The sequence below is a fragment of the Dipodomys merriami genome, unplaced genomic scaffold (genome assembly GCF_024711535.1).
Source record: "Dipodomys merriami isolate MVZ:Mamm:240054 unplaced genomic scaffold, mDipMer1.0.p SCAF_72, whole genome shotgun sequence".
Taxonomy (NCBI): domain Eukaryota; kingdom Metazoa; phylum Chordata; class Mammalia; order Rodentia; family Heteromyidae; genus Dipodomys; species Dipodomys merriami.
In genome coordinates this window covers 885,049-910,983 of record NW_027206313.1, presented here as the reverse complement: position 1 = coordinate 910,983, position 25,935 = coordinate 885,049, and the positions used below count along the sequence as shown (strand labels likewise).

The following is a 25,935-nucleotide window of genomic DNA, read 5'->3' as shown; positions in this document are numbered from 1 at the left end:
TCCCAAATGCCTAAGCAGTCAGTCCTCTGCAGCTCAGTCAGTTGTGGGGCTTGAACTCTGGGCCTGTTCACCGTCCCTGCGCTCTTCAGCTCAAGACGAGCACTCTACTGCATGAGCCACAGCGCAACTTCCAGTTTTTCAAGTGGTTTACTGGAGATAAGAGTCTCACGGACTTTCCTGCCCAGGCTGGCTTTGAACCTTGATCCTCAGATCTCAGTCTCCTGAGTAGCTAGGATTACAGGCCACCACACAGGCTTCAAAGAGCTTTAAAAATTCAATCTACTAATACAGATAAATGCAAGACTTTTTATAAATATTACTTTTCTTTCAATACAAAATGGATGAAAAAGCTTCAAAGTGAATATTTGGCATGGCAGCTGTTAGCATACTGTTCTCTTTTATCCTAAAGCTGGCGGCCAGTGAGCATGTCTCTGGAGCTCGCTGGACCCTGGTCCACCGGTGGACAGCAGAAGGAGTTTAAAGTACACATCACCAGTGTTTGTCTTGGCCTATCACTGCTGGGATCAACCACACTGAAATATAAACAACAGCTAACACGGGGCTATAAGTTGTGCAGAATGCTTCTTATCTCTGGGCTGGGTTCATCCTGTGGTCTCTGAGACTTCCAGGCAAGCTGGCTCCCAGACCCTTTGGATTTTTGCTTACTCCAGAATCTTAACTGAGGAAGAGCTCCTGGCACGAGAAATCAGCAGTATATAAAGTAAGTACACAGATGTGAATCTCTGATTCCCTTGGATGGGGAAGGTGGGGCTGGAACTCTTCCTGTTTTGTTACTGTGCTTCGAGACAGAATCGCTTCACCAGAACTCCAGCTCCCTCCGCCCAGGAGCCTGGAAAAGCTATACAGCCACTCCTTGCTCCGGAGTACCGAGTGGTGGTTGAGTATTTATAACAGAGAGGTCAAGTGAGATATGTGCAATACAGCATATTAACAATGCATTATATATTAGTATATAAAGCGTATTAGTAATAACAAATGACTAATATGTGGATATTAGTAAGTACCCTTCTGGGTGAACTATTTAGTTGAGTTAAAGGGAAATTTTGGATTTCTAGTGCAGGGAACTTAGTTGTTTCCCTCAAGGGTTTCCATCAGCAGTCGCTGTCTTGGTTCTGAGACAACAGCGTGGGAGGTGGGAGGTTTGTCTATCACTTGCTGACATTTGGTCTAATTCGGAATCGAGAAGCCAAGATCCTTGAAACCTGATGAATCTGTGCCAGTATGTCTTAATTGTTCAGTTCTTACAAATGTTTCATGCTCCATTCTTTGTGGTAGAGTGAACACTTCTTGATTTTCTTATGCTTTTTTTTTTTTTTTTGCTAATGTCCACTCCCAACTAAACTCACTTGGTTCTAAATATAACAGTTTGCAAATTACTTCTCAGCAGCCAGCTCAATGATATATATGTTATACCAGTGGACGAACTGAGCCTCCCTCCCTGGTTATTTCTTACGGAGTCCCCTCTGTCCTAGAGAAGAACCTGCTATGACATTAACTGGCAGGATGTGTGTTAAAGGGCAGCAGTCTAGAACAGGCTTGAGGAAGCACACTGAAGACAGAGGCTTCAACCCCAAATCATGGGCCTGCTCCCCCACAGATGTGCCTGGCCTGTGCACCCAACACCCCCACCCACCGCCCAGCTGGATCTTCCCACAGGTGCGCCTGGCCTGTGCACCAAATACCCCCGCCCACCACCCAGTTGGATCTTATCTCTGATTATGTCTTAAACCCCATGGCCAACTTGAGGGCATATCATCCTATCATTATGTAATCTGTGTCAAACAGTATTCTCCCAACAGAGCCATTCTCACAATACACTTTTAACAGAAAAATAAACTAACCATGCCAGCATAAACTAGCCAGAAAGAGTGCACATGCATGGGTGCATGAGACAGACAGACAGACAGACAGACAGAGAACCTACCACAGTGTAGTACCTAACACGGTGCTCTGCTCTTACCTAATTGAAGAATCACACACAGCTTGAGGTAGTCTTTCTTGTACCTTCACCCTGGAGTAAAAGGACTTAATGCTTCTTCAGTATACTCGATACCATGGGTTCAGTATTTAGCTGGCCATTTTTTCATTTCATTTACAACAAGCCAATACTTATCAATGTATAATAAATAAATTAATAAACAGCACATCTGAGCACCAATGAAGACACTGCTCTCTCCAACAAGCAGAGGTGAACCCCACTAACATCTGTTAAACTCCGGCTGATCAAGCCACTGGGAGACATGGACTGATCTCCTGACACCAACAGATAAAGTCTCTGAGTTAAACTAATTACTCAGAAAGAAAAGATATTTGCCTGGAGTTTCCCAAGCATGTTCAGTTAGAGGGCCGCTTACTATACAAATAATTTCTTCACATTGTCCCTAAACCATAATTCCTCTTATTAAGTAGTTGGGTCTAATCAACCAAAGTCATTTAAACAAATAGTGTAAAAATGAAAGAAAAATATTTGTGTTTATTCTTGATCACAATGATTCAAGCATGGGATTCACATGCCTGCTGAGCGCTGCTCGACTTCCCAAACCTCGGACTGGAGAAGACATGACCTCCTCATTTCTTGTCCCCTTCTTCGCCTTCTTGAAGCAGCTGCCCAACCAGACGTCCCTAACCGGAATACTGTCCATCACATGCTAACCCTGTCAGAGGCCTTTAATGCTGAGTGCTCAAAGGACCATATTTCACTCTACTCTCCTCAAAATGCCCAGTCTCTCGGGCATCTCTGCAGAGTGGCATGAAGCCCCGAGCCTCAGAGCCCATCCTTCCTAGGTGAGCTTAATAAACGGAGGCATCGCTCAATCTGACTTTATTAAACCACATATCTGCATTTTACTTCTCTGAAGTAGAGGGCACAGAATTCAATCCACAGGGGGATAAAACATAGTCATTTCTAACCTTCTGGTTAAAATTTAGTAACTTTGTGCAAGTACGAGTGGCGTCCCAACTCATTTCACAATTTTGTGTGGCTGAAGGCACTTTATTTGCTTTTTGTTATAAATTCACCTTTAGTGAGATAGCTTTAGTTATTTTTTCATCCGTTGATTTCTTCTTTCATATTTACTTAGAATTGACAAAGCTCTCTCTTTCATTAAAAAAAGATAGATTTTAAAGGAGCTAACAAAGAAATAGCAGGATTTTTACTGATTATCAATGTGCAGTGTAGAAAGTGGCACTGTGGTTCAAGCGATAGAGCGTTCACCTTGAGCTGAAGAGCGCAGGGACAGCACCCAGGCCCAGAGTTCAAGCCCCATGACTGACCAAAAAAAAACAAACAATCAGCTATCAATGTGCAGTGTCATAATACTTTGCGTTGTGAAACAGCACTCCAGTTATCAGCATGGAAGATGCCTTATATACTACTAAATAGAGTAATTAATAATAGAGTGATTGATGGCAGCCATTGACTAAAAATCATTTTGATAAAAAGATAAGCCAGGTGCCTGTGGCTCACACCTGTAATCCTAGCTCCTCAGGAGGCTGAGATCTGAGGATCGTGGTTCAAAGCCAGCCCTGGCAGGAAAGTCCGTGAGACTCTTTTCTCCAACATACAACTCAGAAAACTGCAAATGGTGCTGTGGCTCAAGTGGTAGAGCACTAGCCTTGAGCTGAAGAGCCGAGGGACAGTGCCCAGGTCCAGAGTTCAAGCCTCACGACCTGAAGATAAATAAATAAATAAGATAGAAAGGGGAACACTTTTTCTGAGCAAGCACTTGTATTAAATCACTTTGGTTTCATACAACTATCAGAAATCCTACAAGTGTTTGAAAGCACTGACTTTCCCTCAAGGAAGGTCATCATTTACACGTCTGCTTGAATCCTCATGGTTGGCTTTTCCCAGTGTGGGGAATGGGTCTGCATGGTTGGTGATGTACCAAGAAGCTGTTCTGAATCAAAAAGAAAACTCTAAGGGAAGAAAACCCTTTCCAAGTTATTTTAAGATTTGCTTTATGCCCTCCGTTCTTCTTTCTTTTTTTTTTTTTTTTGTTGGTCGTGGGGCTTGAACTCTGGGCCTGGGCACTGTCCCTCAGCTCTTCAGCTCAAGGCGAGTGCTCTACCACTTGAGCTACAGCGCCACTTCCGGTTTTCTGGTGGTTTATTGGAGATAGGAGTCTCACGGTCTTTTCCTGCCCGGGCTGGCTTTGAACCGTGATCCTCAGATCTCAGCCTCCTGAGTAGCTAGGATTACAGGCGTGAGCCACCAGCGCCGGCAATTCTCCGTTCTTCTTTCTATCGCCCTTTCTCCCACCATCCACCTCCTATCTCCCACTCATTTCTGTAACTGTCTTTCTTAAGTTGTTGCTATTGTAGAGTGGTGCGTAGAGGGGTTACGGTCAGTACTGAGTAGATGATGAGGGTCAGCCCAGCTAATGAGTACATTTCTTTTTGAGCAGTATCACCTCTTCTCTTGTTTTCTCCCAGGTTTTTCCCTCCTGAACTCCCTCCTTCCCCCTCACCCCCAGCTCAAGTTGTATACTTTATTTTCAATATAGTGTCCAGTGAGTGTCACTGCTGAATTAGTTCACACTTTGTCCCACTATTTCTGTGCTCCCTTTACCCTCCCCCAAACACATAAACTGTACAAAATGTCCAGTTTAACTTTCTATAAAAAATCATTTTTAGGTTCATGTTTTTAGTTGTCTCCAATGGCTGATTCCAATATTCTATCACTTTGGAAATAAACCCAAAATTATCAAGGCAGATAATTAAAAGAAAAAACTTGTAAAGATTTGAAAATAACACCTACAGAAGAGAGGGTCGCATACCCTAGGTACAATGCTAACTGCTCCTTCTGCATTCGTTGAGTGCACCTTACACTGCCTAAGAGCAGTTATCCTTCTAGTTTCATATTGAGAAGAAGGAAACTGTGGCACAGAAATTTTAAATTACTTGCTCAAATGTGTCCATGATAATGAACCAGCTTTGAACTACAAACCCAGACATGTGGTTCATAAGCCCCTAAAAGCCCCAGGAAGATTTTCTTCTCGTGGTAAGTTTACCTAGCTCATGCAAGAGGAAGATTTCCATGTGACGTACCATCAATGAGATGAGACAAGGCTATCAATGGCTTCAAGACAATACCCAGCAAATATGTGCTCAACTATTTTTAATTGGAAATCATAGAAGATCATGAATTAATTCACATCACCCAGTAAGAAATCGAGTCATTGCCAAAGATTATTGCAACAACTATTACAGCTCCAGCAAGCTGCTAGGAACTGTGATAAAGCAGATCCATTGAAGTACATGCCCTACTTTGGGGAAACATACAACCTTAGGCGGCAGTCAAGTTAATCAACAGCGCAATGCAGCTCCCTCCTGCAAGGGACACTCTGTAGTGGCTCCAGGAGCCAAAGAAAGGCAGGCTAGGGACTGGGCAGGTGGCTCAGTGGTAGAGCGCTTGCCTCGCATGCATGAGGCCCTGGCTTCCATTCCTCAGCACTGCGTAAGCAGAAAAAAGCCAGAAGTGGCGCTGTGGCTCAAGTGGTAGAGCGCTAGCCTTGAGCTGAAGAGCTGAGGGACAGCGCCCAGGCCCAGAGTTCAAACCCCATGACAAAGAGAGAGAGAGAGACAGAGAGAGAGAGAGAGAGAGAGAGAGAGAGAGAGAGAGAGAGAGAGAGAGAGGAAGGCAGGCAGGCAGGCAGGCAGGCTCCTGGCAAAATAAGCAACCCTGACCTGGGCTTGCAGAAGTCCTACACATTCAACTCATCTTGCTTTCTGTTGCTTTCCTGCCACCCCAGTCGGTGTTAGCAGTGTTTCCCCAAAGCTTGTGATGGCAAACCGACGTTTCCGCACAAGTTACTGATGCGGCTGTAGCTGGGACAATGCCTGCTGGGGCCGAAGCGGCCCTTCAGTGTCTAGCAGGAGCAAGGGCTGCGTAGCTTCTCCAAGGCATCCACGGAACTGTCAACACAGCTGGGGGGGGGGGTGAGGGAGTCCAGCGGCAGGCTGCCGTGTACAAGGGAAGGCCAAACAGCTGCCAGTTCGGACCTCAAACCAGTCTATCCTCTCTCGCTTCAAGGAAAAATAAACAAATAAGGCCTAGCATGTGCCTTCATGGAATCTTGCTGACTTTTTGCTTAGGCGGGCCTAGAACTGCGAGCCTCCTGATTTCCGCCTCCCAAGTCGCTGTGGTAATAGGCATTGTGCACTACAATTGGCCAGGTATCTCAAATGTCCCAACAATCCTTAGTTCCTGTCCCAGCGGCCCCCAGAGAGGGGAGTCCATCTTACCGTCCGCAGAGCCTTGGATGAAAAGACACTGTTGATATGCGTTTCCTTTTCCTCCTTACCGAGCCAGCCTGGGTGCTTTCAGTCCCCCATCAACATCCTAGACATGGCAAGAGCCAGCAGGGTGCCTGCTATACCCACAGTCCATCTGTCTGTCTAGAGCACCTTCCCTGGACCCAACTGCAGGGTGAGCATGGCGGGCCTCTCTCCCCCTGCTGACCTCCTCTCCAGTTTCGGTGAAGATACAGCAGGGGATGGCCTCACCCTCTTTCTTAACCCAGCTCTTGGAAGAGGCTCCTCGCCTCCCAAAGCGAGCTGCCTCTGCTCCTGCTATCCCGCCCTGACCACCGATGTGGGGCTCTGATCACACACGCCGATTCCCAGTCATTGTATCCTAAAGGCGATGATCTCTCACGAGATGGCGGCCATGTCTGACAAGTAGCTTCGGTGAGTGAGGAAGCTGACGTTTGAAGGGGTGAGCAGTTTTCCTGTCACCAAGCCGATGCCTAATAGAACGGCGATCTGAAACAGATGGGTCTTCACCTAACCCCCGCCCTCCAGCCCCCTGTGTCCACCTCCTGCCCAGGGAGGGGCAGTTATGTAGAATTCTTGATTATGCAGCATCTATCAAGATCTAAAGCATGACTGCTCCGAAGAGAATCTACTACTAGCTCTTCCTGCGATGGGAAGTCAACAGCCCTCCAACACTTTCACAGACGCCACTAAACATCTATTATATCATGATCTATATGCTGCCTTGGACCACGGAGCACAGCAGAGAACAAAAAGATATAAAGTCGCTTTGGTTGAACTTCTCTCCGGTTCCCAATTCTAAAAATGCAAATTATTGAACTCCAGCTTTGAGGAGAGTTCATCTGTGGAACAAGGAAACAGCAAATGGCCTGGTGCACAATCTCTAATGAGCTGGACTCATACCTCCAATGAACTGCCAATAGGCTGGATGTAAGCTGTGCTCAAGTGGGAAAGCACCACTTGAGTAAGCAAGCTAAAGCCCAGTGCCCAGGCCCTGAGTTCAAGCCACACACACACAAACACACACACACACACACACACACACACACACACACAGCAAATAGCAAATGTTCAGGAAAATCTGTGTCTTTGGGGCACTTTCTTGTGCTTCTAAAAATCTAAAAACTTGGGCAGGTAAAATGATCTTGAAAACATGCTAGGAAGCAATATCTAACACCCTTTGATTTGTGCTCAATAGGTGTACTATTAACCATAAATGCTATAGGAATATAGTCATGTAAAAGGCAGATAGAAACACCAATTTTGGAACCACTTTTACCGTAGCAATGGCTTACATTTATTGAGCATTTGCTACGTTCCAGGAACTCTCCTGTGTCAATTCACCTGAGCCTCGTAGAATGCGGCAAGGAGGCCACTGGCGTTTTCTCCATTTCTAAGCTGCACAGAGACACTAAATAACTTGCCTCTGATCACACAGTAGCGGCTGACGTAGGTGACTGTACTGTCTCGGCGCACTGTACTGTCTCACGGCAGTCCTGCCAGCCCTGGCTTTTCACCCGTGGTTGGCACTCGATGTTTCTCTAGCTGCTGCCAACAGTGACTTGCCATGCTCCCCAAAAGTCAGTATTGGCTTGAAGCAGGAGGCACCTTGTTTCCCCACAAACCCTCACTGGCAGCCCTCCTCACCCTCCACCTCACCCCGCCTCCCCTCCCCCTGTGCAGAGACAGCTGTGCCGTCACGCAGCTGTGTGGTGGCAGCATCCGCAGTGGTCACAGTGTCCTGGCTCCCGGTCCCAGCCCCGCCCCACCGGCTGCTGGGTAAAGGCCCCTCCCCAGTCTGAACCTGGCTGCGGGACAGGACAACCTTCTCTTTTGCCGCCGCTCTCCCCAGCTCTAGGGCTGGAGCTAGGAGGTTGGAAGCAGTCCAGGCCAGCACGCAAAACTCTTCCAGCAGAGGGTCCGGTTTCAGCCACTTGCCAGAAGCTACACACAGCAATGATGCTGGGTGCCAGGTCTGAGTGAGGGGCGGGACCGTGACCAGGCTCAGGGGTTAAAGCCGTGACCCAGACTCTGCTTCCCTACACACACACACACACACACACACACACACACACACACACACACACACACCCGCGGAAATCCTCTCATCATCCAAATTCTTGCTCTTCTCCCTGGCTTGTGAGAGCAGCTAAGGGTGGGGTGAGGCTTCTGTGAATAAAGAGCTCCGTTTCGCTTCCACACACACAGGAGACCATGGTGAAGCGGGTGGCCATCGTGGGAGCCGGGGTCAGCGGCCTGGCCTCCATCAAGTGCTGCCTGGAGGAGGGTCTGGAGCCCACCTGCTTCGAGAGGAGCGCGGACCTGGGCGGCCTCTGGAGGTACACCGTAAGTGGGCTTTCCATTGCTTCCATGTGCCGCTGCAATAACCAGAGGCCTGTCAGTGTTTTTCCCACAAGGCTTATTCTGGTAAAAGGCTACGTGTCTGCTCAATGTGGGGTCCGGGGAAGGGGGGCTTAGGAAAATATCAAAAGTAGAAACTAAGCACGGGCTGAGCTCTCATCAGAAGCATCAGCAGCTTTATCAATGTTATCCGGGCTGAAGAGGAAATGTTTCAAAGAAGCCCATAGCTATGGAAACGAAGTGAATGACTGGGGCAGGCATAAGGACCAGGAGCAGAAGAAGTAGAGGGTCTTCCGCGGGACCAAAGACCGCAGGGTTTAGAACAACCACTCGAACTGCAGCCTATGTCTGCAGGACTGAGCGGCTCCCACTGGCTTTTCTCTTTTCCCTGCCCCATTCCATCTGTGTCCGGGCGACAGAGGGGTCAGAATAAGATCGGTTCCATGACCAAGCTCCCACAGCCTGAGCCATGCCAGTCCATGCTAGAAAAGATCTATGCTAGAAAAGATCTATGCTAGAAAAGATCAGATGTTTTGGGTTTTTTTTTTTAATGGGTTTACCAAGCCTTTTTTGTTGTTGTTTCCTCAGAAGAAAAAAAAAGAGAGAGAGAGAGAGAGAAAAGTGATATCCTCTAATCTGAGCAGGATAACACTCTGGACTGGAGGAGACTGTAAAGCTCACTCTTGACTGGCCTGGATCCCAGGGGGTTTCAACAGCCCTGCTTCAGGCCCATGAGACCAGGGAGAGCAAGGGCTCTTTGAGCTCCAGGACTCAGCCAGGGGAGCATTCATGCCAGATCTCTCCAAAACGCACGCTTTTTTACTCCTTCCAGTCAAAAACATTTCCCATAAACATCAGATGTGCTAAGGAGAAAGTTGTCAGGCACAGTGAGAGAGAGCAAGTGTCAGATTCCCCAAGAAGCAAGGAGAAAGACTGGGCATGACCTCCCTCACAGAAGGAGTTTGGAACTGGAATAAACTAGTGATCTTCTAACTCACTAAGCAAAGCTTTCAGAAAAGCTAAATGGTTTAGTCGATACTTCTCCAGCAAAGGACAGTTTGACACATAAAGAACTGCATATCCTAAACTGTCTCCAGGCACCAACTGTGGGCATTAATGCATGGAGACCTTCAAAAGAGGACTGAGTAAAAGGACACACCCATTCCCATGATTCAAATCGTGTGTGTTCTGACAGGATGGTAGAACCTGTTACCTGCCCCAAAGCACTCCGCTTCTGCACTCAGTGAAGACACTACTAATCAAGCAATCCCCTAGCCAGTGGGGATTCTCAGATTTCTTCTTCACCCATGATCTAAGCACATCTAATTTATGAGTTAGCTTAAAAGAAGGTATGATCCAACTCAATTGCTCAAGTTTGGCTAAGGTAATTTCAGTTAAAACAAAGTGAGTCCAAAGAGCAAAGGTTATATACAAGTCTCTTGAGATACAAGACCCCCACACCAAAAAAAAAAAAAGTTCCTTATTTAGGTGACAGATGCCTAATAGTTGACATTAAAATTCATTAAGAGTCAAGAGACATAGGTTCAGATTCGACTGTGTACAACTGGTGGTGTAACTTGGGCAAAGCAAACCTCTACAACAGAAAGCACTGCAGGGGACACACAAACGAGAAGGATTTGCTCAGCCCCGGGGGGTTGTCAAGCAGAAGGAAGAAGGCTAAGATATTGCAAGTCAGAGCAGTGCTGTGAGCATGGGAATGGGAATTGGCTCACAGCCACCGGCAGGAAGCCAGGGGAAGCTTTGTGGAAAAGTTGGTGGAGGTGAGCTTTGAAGGATTTCAGTAAGCAGAAGAGATGGAGCAGTAGATGCCAGAAAAGGAAAAGGTGCCAAGCATGTTGATAAACTAAGACTTTATTGATGCATATGGCTTATGTAAGAGAAGCAGTGATAGGGAAACAGGTAGATGACTATCTGTTGCTATCCCGTTTCCAAAACAATGGGTAAGGAACATATTAGAGAGTCCTTATTGTGGTTGTTACCTTTGACTGTGTGCATGATGCAAAAGTTCAAAGGCATTTGTAGGCAAAGCGAAAACCTCTGGATTGTAGGAAATGATTGAATACATGAGATTAAACTGAGAAAGGATTCTGGCAAAAAATGGAAAGAATGTAATTATGGGCATAAATGGAGGAGTTAGTTCTGGATTGTAGGAAATGACTGAACACACGAGATCAAACTGAGAAAGGATTCTGGCAGAAAATGGAAGGAATGTAATTATGGGCATAAATGGAGGAGTTAGTTCTGGATTGTAGGAAATGACTGAACACATGAGAACAAACTGAGAAAGGATTCTGGCAGAAAATGGAAGGAATGTGATTACGGGCATAAATGGAGGCATAAGTTTTAGAAAGAAAGAAATGAGACACACCTTCCCCAGAGACTAGGGGAAGGGACGGTAAGCACAGGAGATAAAATGAGCAGAGATGCAACAGCATGCGTGTGTGCTCCCCACACACACACACACCCTAGAGGCCTGGAAATTTCTTTCTGGAAATCATGGCAGTGTAGAAGGTGAAGAGGGCTTAGGGAGAGTAAGTAGAATTGGAACAACAGGAAAGTAGAGACCGCCAGCAGCAAGTTCTATGCGGGGATGTGAGATGCCGTCCAAATTTGGCTTAAGAGGACTGTCAGAGAAGGGCAGGGCTGACTGGTCAGCTGACACGTCGTTTCGCCTCTAGCGCCTCATTTATAAAACGAAAACCAGGAGCCAGTTTGAGAAACAGGTGAGTGCTGAACCACCACGGACCTGAAGAGCCCGAACAGCCCCGTCTGTATAAAGCAGACTTCCCTTGATATAGAAGCGTCTCAGGGGCTCTGCTGTAATACCTTGAAATTCCCCTAAGCCCCACTAGGTGGCCTTGAGTGTATCTCTCAGCTCCAACATGCTATGAGTTTTCTGAGTCGTTCTGAAGATGTCCCTTTTCTCTCCTTCCCAATACTGAGAGAGACAGAGATGCAGCATGGACACAGAGTAGGAAGCCCAGCCAAAGCCTGCAGAATTCAAGAACTAAAGCGCTTACTCTAACAACTCTGTGCTTGTCAGAGCTGCATAGACATAGTGTGGTTTCCTGGTGAGGTTACGAGCCTCCAGAACCCACGGTGCAAACAGAAGAGGCAAGACAGACACGCCATAAAACGCATGCACAGACAGTTCCCGTGTCCCGAAAGATAGATAAAGCGATTACACAAATCCCTGCCCCACCCCCACTCGGGCCCACCACAGTAAAAACATCACGGATTGGGCTCTGTCTCTAAAGCTGCAGCAATCATGGCAGGTCTCATTTGACTCACGTGCTCATACCATTTATAAATTTCTTCTGTCTGTCTGGAGGGGCTCCTGACAGGCTCCTCAGAAGCTTAAATTCTTGGGGCTCCTCCGTTTTCTCTGAGGCTTCCACAGCGCTTCTGTGACGCAGACGGAGAGCTGCCCAGGGCCTCCAGGGAGTGTCTGACTTCCCAGGGAGACATCTTACTGCCTGTCCTCTCTTCCCTTCCCTCCCATTCTTCCTCCTCCCTCTGTTCTTCTGTGCTAGGGACTCAAACCCAGGTCTTTGCACACACTGAGCGAGCATTCTTCCTCTGAGCCATATTCCAAGCCCTCTGTTCTAAAGAAACAATGTTTCATGAAGAACAGGAGTTGTGAGCGTTGTGCATACAGACAGAAGTTCTCTGCCCATTGCAGGTGGCTCACACCTGTCATCCTGGCTACTCAGGGGGCTGAGATCTGAAGATCACAGTTCAAAGTCAGCCTGGGCAAGAAAGTCTGTGAGACTCTTATGGCCAATTAACTGCCAGGAAAAAAAAATGGAAATGGGGCTGTGGATCAATGTGGTAAAACACTAGTCTTGAGCTAACAAGTCCAGGGACAGTGCCCAGGCCCTGAGTTCAAGTCTCATGCCTGGCAAAAATAAACAAACAAACAAACAAACAAAAAGCTCTCTAGGTAGAGAACTTCTAGCTATGGCCCCTTTACATCTGTTTTTAAAGGAAGGAAAGAAAGACCTTTGCCCTGGTAATCACTCCCATTGCCAAAAATCTTCCCCCAAAGAACACAGAGCTGAAGAAAGACAATTTCGTGGGAGTTACAGAAGAACAATATGGATAGTAGTTAACCTGCACTGAGAGGCCGGTGGGCACTGGTATGGGCACCTTGTCACTCCGTTTCTGTTTATCCTGGGAGGTACCTGTTCTTGATGAAGCCACAGAGACACAGAGGGGTTAAGAAATTCCCAACACGACCTGAGGAGAATGTAGATGTAGCCTGGGCCTGTGCTGGCAAGAGCTACATTGCACGCCCGGCCTTGTCAGCCTCAGAACTCAAACCCGGACAACCTGACAGTGGCACACAGAAGCCCACCAGGTTTCTCAGCGGGTGACGGCGCCATTCTCACTGCACCGTTGAACCAAAGTGCACCAGAAGGCCAGAAACCCCACTATTCCGGTTCCTGTGCTTTCTGCTTCCTCTGCAGCCCGTTTCTCCCCCTTCTACCTCTCACTCACTTCTTCACCCTCCTGAGAACAAGACTCTGCTCCGAAATGGCCCTACCAATTCTCAGGGGGTCCTGTGCTCCCACACTTGGGAGTGCCAAAGCAACTGGCAGAGCCTCCCAGGGCCAGTGCCAGGAGGGAGGGCAGCGGAAGGGCTGGAGGGGGAGGGCCTGCGGGCCTGGGAATCGCTGGTGCAGATTTCCCCCTGAAGGAAGCGCGGGAGGGAAGCCCAGGACCCACAGGTCCCATTGACAAGGGACACACACTCAGACTCGCTGTGCATGTGCTAAGCACCACAGACCGTGCACTTTGCCAGGACAAACAGTCGGTGGGAGGAAAGGGAGAAGAGAGCAGAGTTCAATCTCAGATTCCACCCTCAGGGCAAAGTCTCCTTAAACTCTGCTAACATCTGTGATGCATTACCGAGCCACAGGCTTCAGCATTTCCTGGAAGCTTTTCTTCTTCCCGCCCTGACAATTATCTCCTCCAGTTTTGAGAAACAGCAAGGTTTTCACCTCCATTTTTGTGATTTATTTGCCGTAAGATGCCCTAACATACAGAGTTCCCAGGATTATCTAGTTCCACTAAGTCAGATGCGTAAACACTTTAAAATGCTTTGATTCTTTTAAACTATTTTATAGAAATCTTTACTAAGTGTAGACCACAAATCTCTTAAGTCTTCCTTAAACAGTATGATTGTGTGTGTGTGTGTGTGTGTGTGTGTGTGTGTGTGTGTGTGTGAAAGAAGAAAGAGAGAGGGGGGAGGGGAAGGGGAGGAGAGAGGGAGATTTAGCATTTGCAATGGGATATTTCTTTATCTTCTTGGAAGCCAAAAACACACGAATGAAATTTCGCCCTACACTAACTGATCCCAAAGTGTTTTCAGTTGATAGGGGTTGGTTTCCTACCTATACTATAGCTCCTTCTCTATTTACTCTCCCTTATCGGTATTATGGCTCCTTGTAACCATCATCTTATTCCCATAACCCAGAGGAAAGCTGAATAAGTCGATTGAATTTTGGACCCTTAACTAATCGCCTTCTATTCTTCCCTGCCCTCTCTAATTTATCTTTTATAGAAGCAGAATTGCCTTTCCAAATCATCTCCATTTTTAAAGCATTCAATACAGTGCCATAACTTTTCTATTAAAAAATCCAAATTCCTTAACTTTGTACAAAAGCCTAATCTTAACTTTGCTTTTCCTTAATCACTCCAAGAATGCCATAAAACTAAAACACCTAAAAATGGCCCATCCCCAAAAAAGTGCTTACAGGCTCTTGTCTATTTCTGTGTTTGCCTATACTTTTCAGTGATAGTATATGAATACAAACAGGTGAGTTTATAGAGGCTTATTTGTTACCATGTAATAAGTGAAATTATAAAAAACATAAAATTATGAATTAACAAATTATAAATTATATTATAAAATTTAATTAATTATAATTTTGCTGAAATCTAATGTTTGCCATTTCCTTGATGAAGAATATCAAATCCCATTAGAAAAACAGCAGGTAGAATATTTCATCTAGGTCATCTGTAGTATCATCACTGCTTGAGACTTTCAAAACATTATTTCCTGTCTGTGTGTCTGTGTGTGTTCATGCATGCATCTCATACCGTGCACTGTTTGCACAGGAATATGTGGAAGAAGGCAGAGCCAGTCTCTACAACTCTGTGGTCTCCAACAGCAGCAAGGAAATGTCCTGTTACTCAGATTTTCCATTCCCAGAAGATTACCCAAACTTTGTGCCAAATTCTCTCTTCCTGGAATATCTCAAAATGTATGCAAACCGATTTGATCTTCTGAAATGCATTCAATTCAAGGTAAGACATAAAATAAGTCATCCAGAAGTATTCTCTTCTAGTCTACTACCTCTCCGTAGGCTAGTTCTGGGTTCTTTAACTGAGATGTTCATCATTGTTTTTAGTGACAGTACTGGACTTTGAACTCGGGGCTATGCACTCGCTAGGCAGGTGCTCTAGCCCTTGGGCCTGCAAGAGTTTCGTCCTTGCCGGGGTCCCGTTTTATGCTGGGTTCAGTCTGGACTCCTATTTGTGCTTTCCTTTTGTGGCTGGGTTGATAGGCAGAGCAAAGCTGAGTACTGGGTTCCATTAGCAAGTAAGTAGATTGAATTTGGGACTCTTAATTAGTCTCTTTCTCTTTTTTTTCCCCTGCACTCTCTAATTTATCTTTTATAGAACCAAAATTATCTTCCCAAAACCATATCCATGTGTAAGCATTTAATACAGTGCCATAACTTTTCTATTAAAAATCTAAATCCCTTAACTTTGTACAAAGCCTTCATAATCTTAACTTTGCTTCTCCCTAATCATTCTAAGAATATCATAAACCCAAAGTATCTACAAATGGCCCATCACCAAAAAAAAATGATAATAAAAGGCCTCAAATTGTGATCTCATCTCTACTCCCAAGTAATTAGGATTATGGGCTTGAACCACTGCCCCTGGCTAAGAAGACTTTTCCTAGGCAAGCACTCTACCACTTGAGCCATGCCCGCAGCTTATAATAATGGCTTTTCTGAAACAAAGAGTTGCTAATACAAATGTAGAAACCTAATAGGCATTTTGAATATTATCAATCAAAGAGCATTAGGAAACATATGAGAAGCCCTTGTTCTCTGATATTTTTGAAAAGAAGAAAAAGGCAGCAAAGCCTCATGGTAGGTGAATAACCTTTGCCTTTACATTTGGCTTGTGCTACATTTATTAAATGCATACTTCTTGGAGGGGAGTGTTAGAGTACTGCCTAGCTCCCCAGCATCATGAAAAACAAATATGCTTTCTAAATCAGTACATACATGAGGGAAATATATGTACTCAGTGAGCAAAGAAATAGACTATTTGAACTTTGGACTACTCCTAGAAACACCAGGCTGCAGTTAAAATAGTTCAGATCTGGGAAACTTCAGCAATGTATTCTATCAGACCTTTCTTTCTTAAGCTAAGATAGTTGAGGCCAAATTTATGTTTTCAGCTATAGATGACCGTATCTCTGTTACACTTAACTATTGTTCAAGAGGGGGTTCTGTTTAAAAAAAATAAGGTTTCATATCAGAAAAAAATCATCATAAAAAGACATCACTTGCAGGGAGAATTTGAGCAGACCACTTAATCACAATGTGAGCAAATCACAAATCCAAGGTTAAAATACTTTCATCCAAGAAATCACAGTGAGTCTGACAGCCTGATGAGAAGTCTAAGATGATACTTCCTAATTGTGTTGTGTTTGTTCTGTGCTCTAGAGCTTTCGAAGTGTCAGCTGGCACGTCCACCAGCCAGGTCTTGAAGGAAAGTGGAGAGCTCCTAGTTGTGCCTGTGATTCTCTCTTTTTTTTCCAGACCAAAGTGTGCAGTGTTACCAAGCGCCCGGATTTTGCCACTTCTGGCCAGTGGGAAGTGGTCACTCTGCATGAAGGGAGGCAGAGCTCAGCCACCTTCGATGCAGTCATGGTCTGCACTGGGTTTCTTACTAACCCTTCTGTGCCACTGGATTCCTTCCCAGGTAGAACATGTTCTGAAAACAACTTTAAATTGTCTGAAATGAACACCGACACGGGGTTGGGACAAGGATGAATTCCTAAGGCTCCTTCACTAAATGAAGTTTTAAAGTAACAGATTTTTTTTATAACTAGTACTTTTCTAGTCAGTGTTTCAGTTTCAAACAAGCTATGAGAACAAAGGAAAAGAATAAATAACTGACTAAGCAGTTTCACGGTTCACTAAGGTTCAGTGTCTGTCCTTAAAATGAGAGATGGAGCCAAAAGCTCTTTCGAAACACAGGAAGCTCAGACAAGTTACTTGAGTTAGCTACACATTACCAAAGTTGAGTTTGGAGGAAGCACAGGTCAATCTGTGAATAAAGAAAAAGCTATTTAATTTTTTCTTTACTTGTTTGTTTTATGTGATCCTGGCAGTTGGCTAGACCTGAGGTTTTTTTGACAGTGTGTCCATAGTCAAAGGGAAAATGAATCTTGGGGGATAAGTTAAGACATCATTGTGTCTCAGTTTCTTCACCTGGTTTTTGCATCCATGATTCATACTAATCTATGCTAGATTTCAAATGGGCTTCAACTCAAGGGAGTATAACATGTTATTGTTTGGTTCATTTTTACCTGCAGTTAAATATTCAACAGGTTAAAGTTAAGGAAACTTTTCTCCAAACCATGTAGCTATGGCCCAGAGTGATCCCAACACTTAATCTTACAGTAAGTATAATCATGCACAGCCCTTGGTCCCACATCTGCCCCAGAGATCACTCAAATCAAGTCAGAGTAGAATACAGCTCGTCCTGAAAACTGCCATACGAATGAATTAGTAACCTGAAAAAGAAATGATCCACTGCAAGAAATTGTTCTCCAAGACCCTGAGGGGGGCGTAGCCGGCCTCTGCTGGACACACACTCTGGGAGGGACTTTGGCCGTTCCACGAGGCAGCACAAGTTTTGAAATCTCTCCATCTCTCAGAAGGGAGGGCCTGTCATGGGTCGCCCCAACAATCTAGAAGGCTCCATGGCCCAGAGAAAACCACATTTATCCAATACCAGCCGTATATGTGTACTGGCTGCTAAGATCACAGAAATGATCACAGCACGTAGCCTGTATCAGAGGCACAGATACACTCCTGGGGAGAAATCAGTCCCCCTGGAGTGACCCCATCCCTCCCCTTCAGTACATCCACGCACCGCCCACGGTCCTGGGTCAGCTCCAGAAGCGTCAGGTTAGAACTCACTAAGCAATATGTATTCTTAGGTTGACTAAGCCATCGTCACCGAATGAGATTTCTCCTCTGTCCTTCTGCAAGATAAGAAGTCCATAGTCCATAGAAGACAGACATGCAGAGTCTCATTTTTGCCCATTTGTAACCCAAAACAGCTTGACGCAAAAGGAATCTGTGGCAGTCTCAGGATCTAGAGATTACGCTATGACCCTTCCTAGCCTTTCCAACTCCCCCTTTTCGAAGTCTTTAGATCCATTTTATGGGGTCCCTGTACTGAGCTAATATTTGAATTTGGTTGGGTCCATGTCAAATTCTAATGGTTCTTGATCATGTGAGGTTTTAACCAGGATTCAGGCTAGATTGCTCATGATTCAAGGACCATCAGATCTTGACAAGGACGCCTCCTATAAGTATACCCAGTTACCCCCAGAAAAACTAGGTATCTTGTCACTCTTTCTAGAAAAGACAGGTTCTGTGTGCTGATTGTGCCACAGGGCCTTGAGAGTCCAAAGCTGTCTATTTGCATTGACGTCTCCAGGGGCTTGGCACCAACAGCCTGAGATCTCTCAGTAGCCCAGTGAAGGTGATCCTGGTGTCACCAACATAACCCCTTCTAGTCCGTGCCAACTCCGCTGACTCCCCAAATGGACCCCAAGCTATAGGCAGTCTCCAGGACTGTCAACAAACTTCTACAACTTGTGTGGACCTTTGGGAATAAGAACCACATTTATTTTATTTTCCTCACAGAATTTAGCACACGGCGCAGATAGGCTCCATAGCAGATGTCCCAAATGAACGCCGCATTGAGACCCTGGTTCAGACTTTCCTTTAACTTCTTTTTTTTTTCTTCTTCTTGTTCATGAAAAGCTGCACAGTACATATAAACAAATACTGGTAATTAGAGTATTATCCCACTGACTTCCATCAGCCTTTGAATGGCCATGACTCCTTTCACGTTCGTTTAAGGTGACTTTGGTCCTAAGAGGTCAGCTTGGTTGTTAGTCACTAAGTAGAACTAGAAACCCAAGGAGTAAGATGGAGTAATTTCCCATCTGTACACATAATTACATGGGATGAGTAAATAAATCCGATGACCTGCTAACTTCTTGTAAAGTCATTTATTCAGATTCCAGGTTTCCTCAAATTTGAGCATACTAGTCCAAGCAACCTCAGTCACATCAAAAGTATGTTGTCCAAACAGAAAACATATGTATGTTTTATTTCCTGATCCTATACATTCTTGACTTGGCTTTATTTTTCCAGGCATCAAAACCTTTAAAGGCCAGTACTTCCATAGCCGGCACTATAAACATCCAGATATATTTAAAGACAAGAGAGTCCTTGTGGTTGGAATGGGGAATTCCGGCACAGACATTGCTGTGGAGGCCAGCCACCTGGCCAAAAAGGTACCACCCTTGACTTGATATTAAGACTCCTGTCTCAAGAAAATTGCTTAATGCCCAGCTAAATGTTAAAGAAATAAAAATGCCTAGCATGTAACTGATTTTTGTAGAATGTTTATCGATTACTCACAAAGTTTGCTGCTGCTGTAAAATTCCTGTTGTCCTGTATTTCCTCTAAAAACACTTTCTATGAGTTCTGGTTTTGTCCTGTTCCTAGGCACCCAATAAGAGGACAAGACACAGCCCTACACTTCAGAAAACCCTGGAGAATTTTTCCTTCCTAAGGGCTCCCATTCGCCTCCTCTTTAAAAATTTTTGTATTTCTTTTGGATCCAGTCCTGGGGGTTGAACTCAGAGCCTGGGCGCTGTCTCTTGAGCTTCTTTTGCTCAAGGCTAGCGCTCTACCACTTGAGCCACAGCCACAGTAGTTTATTGGAGGTACGAGTCTCACGTACTTCCCTGCTGGGGCTAGCTTTGAATCATAATCCTCGTATCTCAGCCTCCTTATATATAGGATGGTAGGCATGAGCTACCAGCATCCAGCTCTTTCCCTCCCTCCTTCGTGTGTGTGTGTGTGTGTGTGTGTGTGTGTGTGTGTGTGTGTGTGTGTGTGTGTGTGTGTGTGTGTGTGTGTGTGTGTGTGTGTGTGTGTGTACTGGGTCTTGGACTCTCTCTTCCTTCCTTCCTTCCATCTTTCTTTTAATTCCTGACCATTTCCCGTCTCTGTGGTTGCTTCCAGGTGTTCCTCAGCACCACTGGAGGGGCGTGGGTGATCAGCCGTGTCTTTGACTCGGGGTACCCCTGGGACATGGTGTTCATGACACGATTCCAGAATATGTTCAGAAATTTTCTTCCAACTCCAATTGTGTCTTGGCTGATAGCCAAAAAGATGAACAGCTGGTTCAATCATGAAAATTACGGTGTAATACCAGAAGACAGGTAAATATAACCTCTCTGCCCAAGAATGTTAGGAAGCCTGACTCTTTCCAGTCCTACATAGAAGCCAGGCAATAGCATGCAGAATTATGGCAATGCTTTTCAGTCATACAGATGTCTTAGGTAATAATAGCTTGTTTTGTAAGTGCTCAGTGAATAAAGTTATATATTTCACCTTTCCAACAAATCTTTAAGGTAGGCATTATTACGCGCTCCCTTTTGCTCTGTGAAAACTGAGACTCGGCAACACTCAGGCACTTACTCTCGCTCATGCAATACTACGTGGCCATGGAAAGTTCCTTGGGCCTTGGCTCCCACACCAAGATAATGATTTGTCTGTGGCTTTGTAGACGAAAACAACACATCAGCATTATTTCATTCTGCTGGGAAAATCCTATAATTGCCCTTCACCATCTCTTCTTGCCTTTGTGTGTCCCTCGAGTGACTTAACTCACTGACAAGAGCCAAAGCATTTCTTCTTCATTCATGGAGTGTGTGTAGGGACGATCCATCACCAGGTGACTGCAGCGGGAGCTCCCTCCTGCCCTCTCCGCGGGTTTCCTTCTGATCAGCACGGGTCTGTGATCAAGCCGCCCCATCGGGCATGCTGTCCCGCCCGTCAGCACGCCAGTCATTTCTCTCCGCCTTGTCCTCACTCTTCCCATTGCAGCTTATCTTCTTTCTTCTACCCCAGGCTCCTCCTTCCACCACAGCTTTTTCTATCGTAAGTTTTATCTGACCAGAATGATGCCTTGCAGGGTCTGAAGACATATATTTTTAGTCCTTTTCTCTTTGGTGTAGTAAATCCTGCGTCATTTCCAAAGTTTAAGATGATATGTACATATATATTTATATACATATGCACATATATGCAACATGTATAAACATACTCACACAAACACAACTTCCTATGATCTTTCATTCTATCCAGTGTTCAAGGATGCTATTACTACCTCTATTTTATAGGTGAACAGAAAAAATCCTATCAACACTGTAAAATTAGATCAAGCTCTGTAACATAAAAACAGTTGGAAAAGAACCCATGCTTACTACATTGTAATCCATGCTGTTTCCATGTTAACATATCATCTCATGTCTCTCTCCCTCCCTCCCTCCCTCCCTCCCTTCCTTCCTTCCTTCCTTCCTTCCTTCCTTCCTTCCTTCCTTCCTTCCTTCTTTCCTTCCTTCCTTCTTTCCTTCCTTCCTGCCTGCCTGCCTGCCTGCCTCCTTCCTTCCCTTCCTCCTTGCCATTTTGGTTTTTAAGACAATGTGTTGCTATATAGTCCAAGCTAGCCTAAAAGAACCTTTTTTGCCTCAGCCTCCAAGTGCTAGAATTGTAGGCATGGACCACTACACACAGCTTTTCTATGCACCTATCACAAGCTCTGCATGGCTTAGTTTCTACAAAACCAAATTCACTGTGTTAATCTTGTTCCTGAAGGTCATACAAGCCGTGTTCCTTCTTGGAAACACACGTGTTTTCCGTATGCAGCTGATTTATAGCGGGATGAGCACTGGAGGCAGCCCCCAGCAGCTCTCATCAGATATGGGAGTCCTGGCTCACGCTTGCCGGCTTTCAGCAGGACACCGTCTCCGCAATGCAGGGACGGCTGAATGCTGAAAACTCTGCAAGAGAGCCTGGAGCTAGAGCAACTCCAGCTTCCAGACTCGAGCAAATAGGTTGGCAGACTTTACCACCCTTGGACAGCACGCACCCCTTCATCAGAGGTTAACATCTCCCACAGCTGGCAGCTCTTATCCAGAACGGATGGGAAGGGGGAGGAGGGGAAGGGGCCGGCCACTGGGCTCACTGGCAGATGTCTCCCCTGTCTGCATTTCTGCTCAGGGTTCAGCTGAGAGAGCCTGTGCTGAATGATGAGCTGCCTGGCCGCATCATCACCGGGAAAGTGTTGATCAAGCCTAGCATTAAGGAAGTGAAGGAGAACTCGGTCATATTCAACAACACCCCAAAGGAAGAGCCCATTGATATCATCATCTTTGCCACGGGCTACACCTTCGATTTCCCCTTCCTCGAGGAATCGGTAGTGAAAGTTGAAGATGGCCAGGCATCACTGTACAAGTATATCTTTCCAGTGCATCTGCCGAAGCCAACGCTGGCGGTGATTAACCTCATCAAACCTCTGGGCTCCATGCTGCCCACAGGAGAAACGCAAGCTCGATGGGTGGTCCAAGTATTCAAAGGTAAACAATAAGAAATCACAAGGCACGTGCTTTCAGTTTCCCATGTGATAACTTGAGACTACTCCCTAGCTCCTCTTCCAAACAACAGAATCATTCAAAAGCAGGAAACACTCGATTTTTCTACTGCATGATCTTATCCTAACAACTTGTAACATCACCAGTACCAATTGGATCAAAATATAGAAGCTGGCTGGGTGTAGTGGTAAAGGCCCATAGGCCCAGCAACATGGGACATAGAAACGGGAGAATCAGCCCTGGCAAAGTTAGCACAAGAAAAAAAGAAACAAAACTAAACTAAACTAAAATCAAAGGTATTGGGACATAGCACAAGTGGTAGAGTGCTTAACTAGGAAGCATGAAGCTGAGTTCATTCTCTAATGCTGCTCTACTGCTGTGTGTGTGTATGTGCGCGCACATGTGTATTCATGTGTCCACATATATACCCACAAATATACATGTTTCTACATAGTATGTATATACATATTATAGATAGATAGATAGATAGATAGATAGACAGACAGACAGATAGATAGATGTAATGCCATCCTGTTATTTTGAGCAGATCAACTGGTTCGATTAGAATTTAAAGGCCCAATCAAGTGATAAAGTTCAGTCAAACTAGCCGTGAGGTCGGGTAGTATCAGCTAGCTAGTGAGAAAGCTAGATGGTTAGCTTACCCTTTCAGCAGGCCACATTACTGCCAAGAGCACATCATCAGCCAGCTCAAGTCTGCATGCATTGTGGGATACTAGAAATAGAAGATGAATTCTAGGAAAGCACCTTCATCGTAAGCACTGAAATCTAAAGGGAAATTGCGTTCGTTGTTTACTTAATAGGTACCACTCTCCTACCACCAGCGAGCGTCATGATGAAGGAAGTCAATGAGAGAAAAGAGAACAAACCCAGTGGGTGAGTGAACGGGGGCATCCCTTCTGAATCGTAACTAAACTTGGTGACAGGGCCATAGCAGAGAGGTGGGACGTGTGTTGGAGAAAAGAAGGACAGCTGAGAGTTGGGGAAAAGGAGGAGGACTGGTTTAATAAGAAAGGAAGCAAAGGGAAATTGAGAACTTGTAATGCCCCCAGAATCAGCTCGAGCCCACAGTCACGAAGCATCATTTGGAGATCGGTTAACAGCGCGTATAACCAACCCTCACTGACATGTACATTACTGGAAGTATTAGCGCATTTGCCCACTCAACAAGTCTTGGTCAACTCAACTCTAGTGTTTTGTTGGAGGTGCTGCTGTAACACAGAGGTCAGTCAGCCACACCTCTGGGCCAGATCTACTTGAGTGGTTTTGCTTTTGATTTTGCAACCCTTGAAAATTAGATGAAGTTCAAACCAACGTGTCCACAGACACTCTTATGCAGTTTCCAGCGGCTGCTCTTGTTACCACAGTAGACTGAGCAGCAACTGAAGACCTGAAGGAAGCTCAAAGCAGGGGGATTCTGGAGCTGGCCTTTTGCAGAAGGTCTGGGTGTCGGCTCTCGGGACCCTGTGACAGCCATTCGAGGGCCAGGGGTAGAGGAGAAAGATGTTCTATCCTTGTCAAATTCCAAAACAAAATATTTCAATTATCTCCTCTTATCCTCACACTGGAATACAGGGTTTTGTTTTGCCTTATTATGCAACTCCTGTATAACAGATAAATAATTAAAATAACTACAAGTGCCCCATTCACATAATCCTAGCTAATCAAGGAGGCGGAAGATCAAGATTTAAAGCAGCTCAGGTAGGAAAGTCTGTGAGACTCTTACCTACAAAAAAAGTACTCAAAAAAGCCAGAAGTGAAGCTGTGGCTCAAGAGGTAGAGAGCTAGCAAAAGAAGCTCAGGGATGGTGCCCAGGCTCTGAGTTCAAGCTAAGGACTGGAACACACACACACATACACACAAATCCAACAACAATTTCAAAAACCCTGTTACACAGTGTAGAATGTTCTCGCCACAAGACTAAGCTGATGCTTCAAAGGACTCATTTCATCAGGACAGAGCATTTTACCCTACACATTTTTGTGGCTCTTCATATTACACAAGTAAAGTAACCATTTAGTTTGGGAAAGTAGCATGAGACCATTAGAAAGCTGTGGATGTAAAGAAGAAAACACAGAAATCATTCCAAAATTTGCAGGACTATTTGTTTGCTTCAGACAAATGGTGAAAGATTTTCTTTGTTCTGTGATTTTCACCGTTCCTTTCTCCTGGTCTGCTGCTGCTGCTCCCGCCCGCCCGGTCCTCCTCCGATCAAGGTTTGGCTTGTGTTACTGCAAGGCTCTACAGTCGGATTACATCCCATACATCGATGATCTCCTGACTGCCATCAACGCGAAGCCCAGCTTGTGGTCTATGTTCCTGACCGACCCGCGGCTGGCCTGCGCCGTCTTCTTTGGCCCCTGCACACCGTACCAGTTCCGCCTGGCGGGCACAGGAAAGTGGGAAGGAGCCAGAAAAGCCATCCTGACGCAGTGGGACCGAGCCCTGAAAGTCACCAAAACTCGCACTGTGCAAAACCCCCCCTCTGCCTTTGACAGCTCGCTTAAACTCTTTGGCTTGCTGGCTTTGCTGGTAGCTGTGTTCTTGGTTTTCCTCTGAGTGAGAGATCATCCAGATGGTTTATCGACACAGGCTGTGCAGTGCACTGCTCTGACGCTTTTCACTGCAGAAGTCTTGCCTTCACATTATAAACCATGCCCCAAGAGCAAGGCTAGCCCTCTCTCCCTCTGCTATTCCCAGACCCCCCTCCTCCCCATCTCATTATGTCTAAGGCTCGAGGGTGCACCTGAAGGCTCTGGAAGGTTCCAAGTCCATTTTAGGGACAGAGCTGTGCCAGACAGAATTCTGAACAGGTGTCTCTTTATCCATAAAAACTACTTTTTATAAGTGAAGGAAGAGGTGATACCCAAGGAGCAGCGTACTCATAACCTGACTTACAAGATTGTAGCTCCCGTGATTGTACAACTCCTTAAAAATAAAGAAGGGTTTTCTGGGGGGAAAAAACTACTTTCATCCATCTAAACTAAAACACCATACCTCATTTGAAAAAAAAAATGGTTTGCACTAAGATGATGCTCATGTGCTATTAACTAACGAAAATTAAAAAAGAAGAGAGAAACCTGAAATTATTTCAAGTAGTCTTTTGGTTTGTTTCTCATTGTTGTTTCATTTTATTTGGGGCTCTTTTTGTTGGTGGTGGTGGTGTTTTCATGGGTTGGAGGAATAAAGAAGAAGAGGAGGAGTGTGTCAATAAAGCCAATAAAAGAGGCAGCACAGGGCTGGGAAGGTGATTCAGGGGTAGAGTGCTTGTCTTGCATGCATAAAGCCCTGGGTTCGATTCCTCAGTACCACATGAGCAGAAAAAGCCAGAAGTGGTGCTGTGGCTCAAGTGGTAGAGCGCTACCCTTGAGCTGAAGAGCTGAGGGACAGCGCCCAGGCCCAGAGTTCAGACCCATGACCAACCAAAACAAAAAAAAAAAAAAGAGGCAGTACAATGA

General features: G+C 45.4%; 1 protein-coding gene across 3 annotated transcripts; it reads left to right on the top strand.

Moving 5' to 3' along the window:
• Positions 1 to 531: 531 nt before the first annotated feature.
• LOC138818156 (flavin-containing monooxygenase 1) lies at positions 532 to 25,566 on the top strand. 3 transcript variants are annotated; one of them, XM_070009083.1, is made up of 10 exons: positions 532 to 721; positions 6,546 to 6,711; positions 8,506 to 8,643; positions 14,803 to 14,991; positions 16,527 to 16,689; positions 19,167 to 19,309; positions 20,046 to 20,245; positions 22,089 to 22,444; positions 23,281 to 23,353; positions 24,694 to 25,566. In XM_070009083.1, exons 3-10 carry the CDS (start codon positions 8,512 to 8,514, stop codon positions 25,034 to 25,036), a joined length of 1,599 nt encoding a protein of 532 aa, XP_069865184.1. In that variant the 5' UTR covers positions 532 to 721; positions 6,546 to 6,711; positions 8,506 to 8,511; the 3' UTR covers positions 25,037 to 25,566. The 3 variants fall into 3 exon arrangements, with proteins under 3 accessions (XP_069865184.1, XP_069865183.1, XP_069865185.1); XM_070009082.1 differs by lacking the exon at positions 6,546 to 6,711; XM_070009084.1 differs by lacking the exons at positions 532 to 721; positions 6,546 to 6,711 and adding an exon at positions 8,159 to 8,270.
• The last annotated feature ends 369 nt before the right edge of the window (positions 25,567 to 25,935 follow it).

Bases quoted from the DNA above. Each gene is read 5' to 3' on its own strand.
- LOC138818156 (XM_070009082.1), top strand. From the start codon at position 8,512: ATGGTGAAGCGGGTGGCCATCGTGGGAGCCGGGGTCAGCGGCCTGGCC. The intron at 19,310-20,045 runs GTACCACCCTTG...GGTTGCTTCCAG, and splicing joins CCAGCCACCTGGCCAAAAAG to GTGTTCCTCAGCACCACTGG. The intron at 23,354-24,693 runs GTGAGTGAACGG...CCTCCGATCAAG, and splicing joins AAAGAGAACAAACCCAGTGG to GTTTGGCTTGTGTTACTGCA.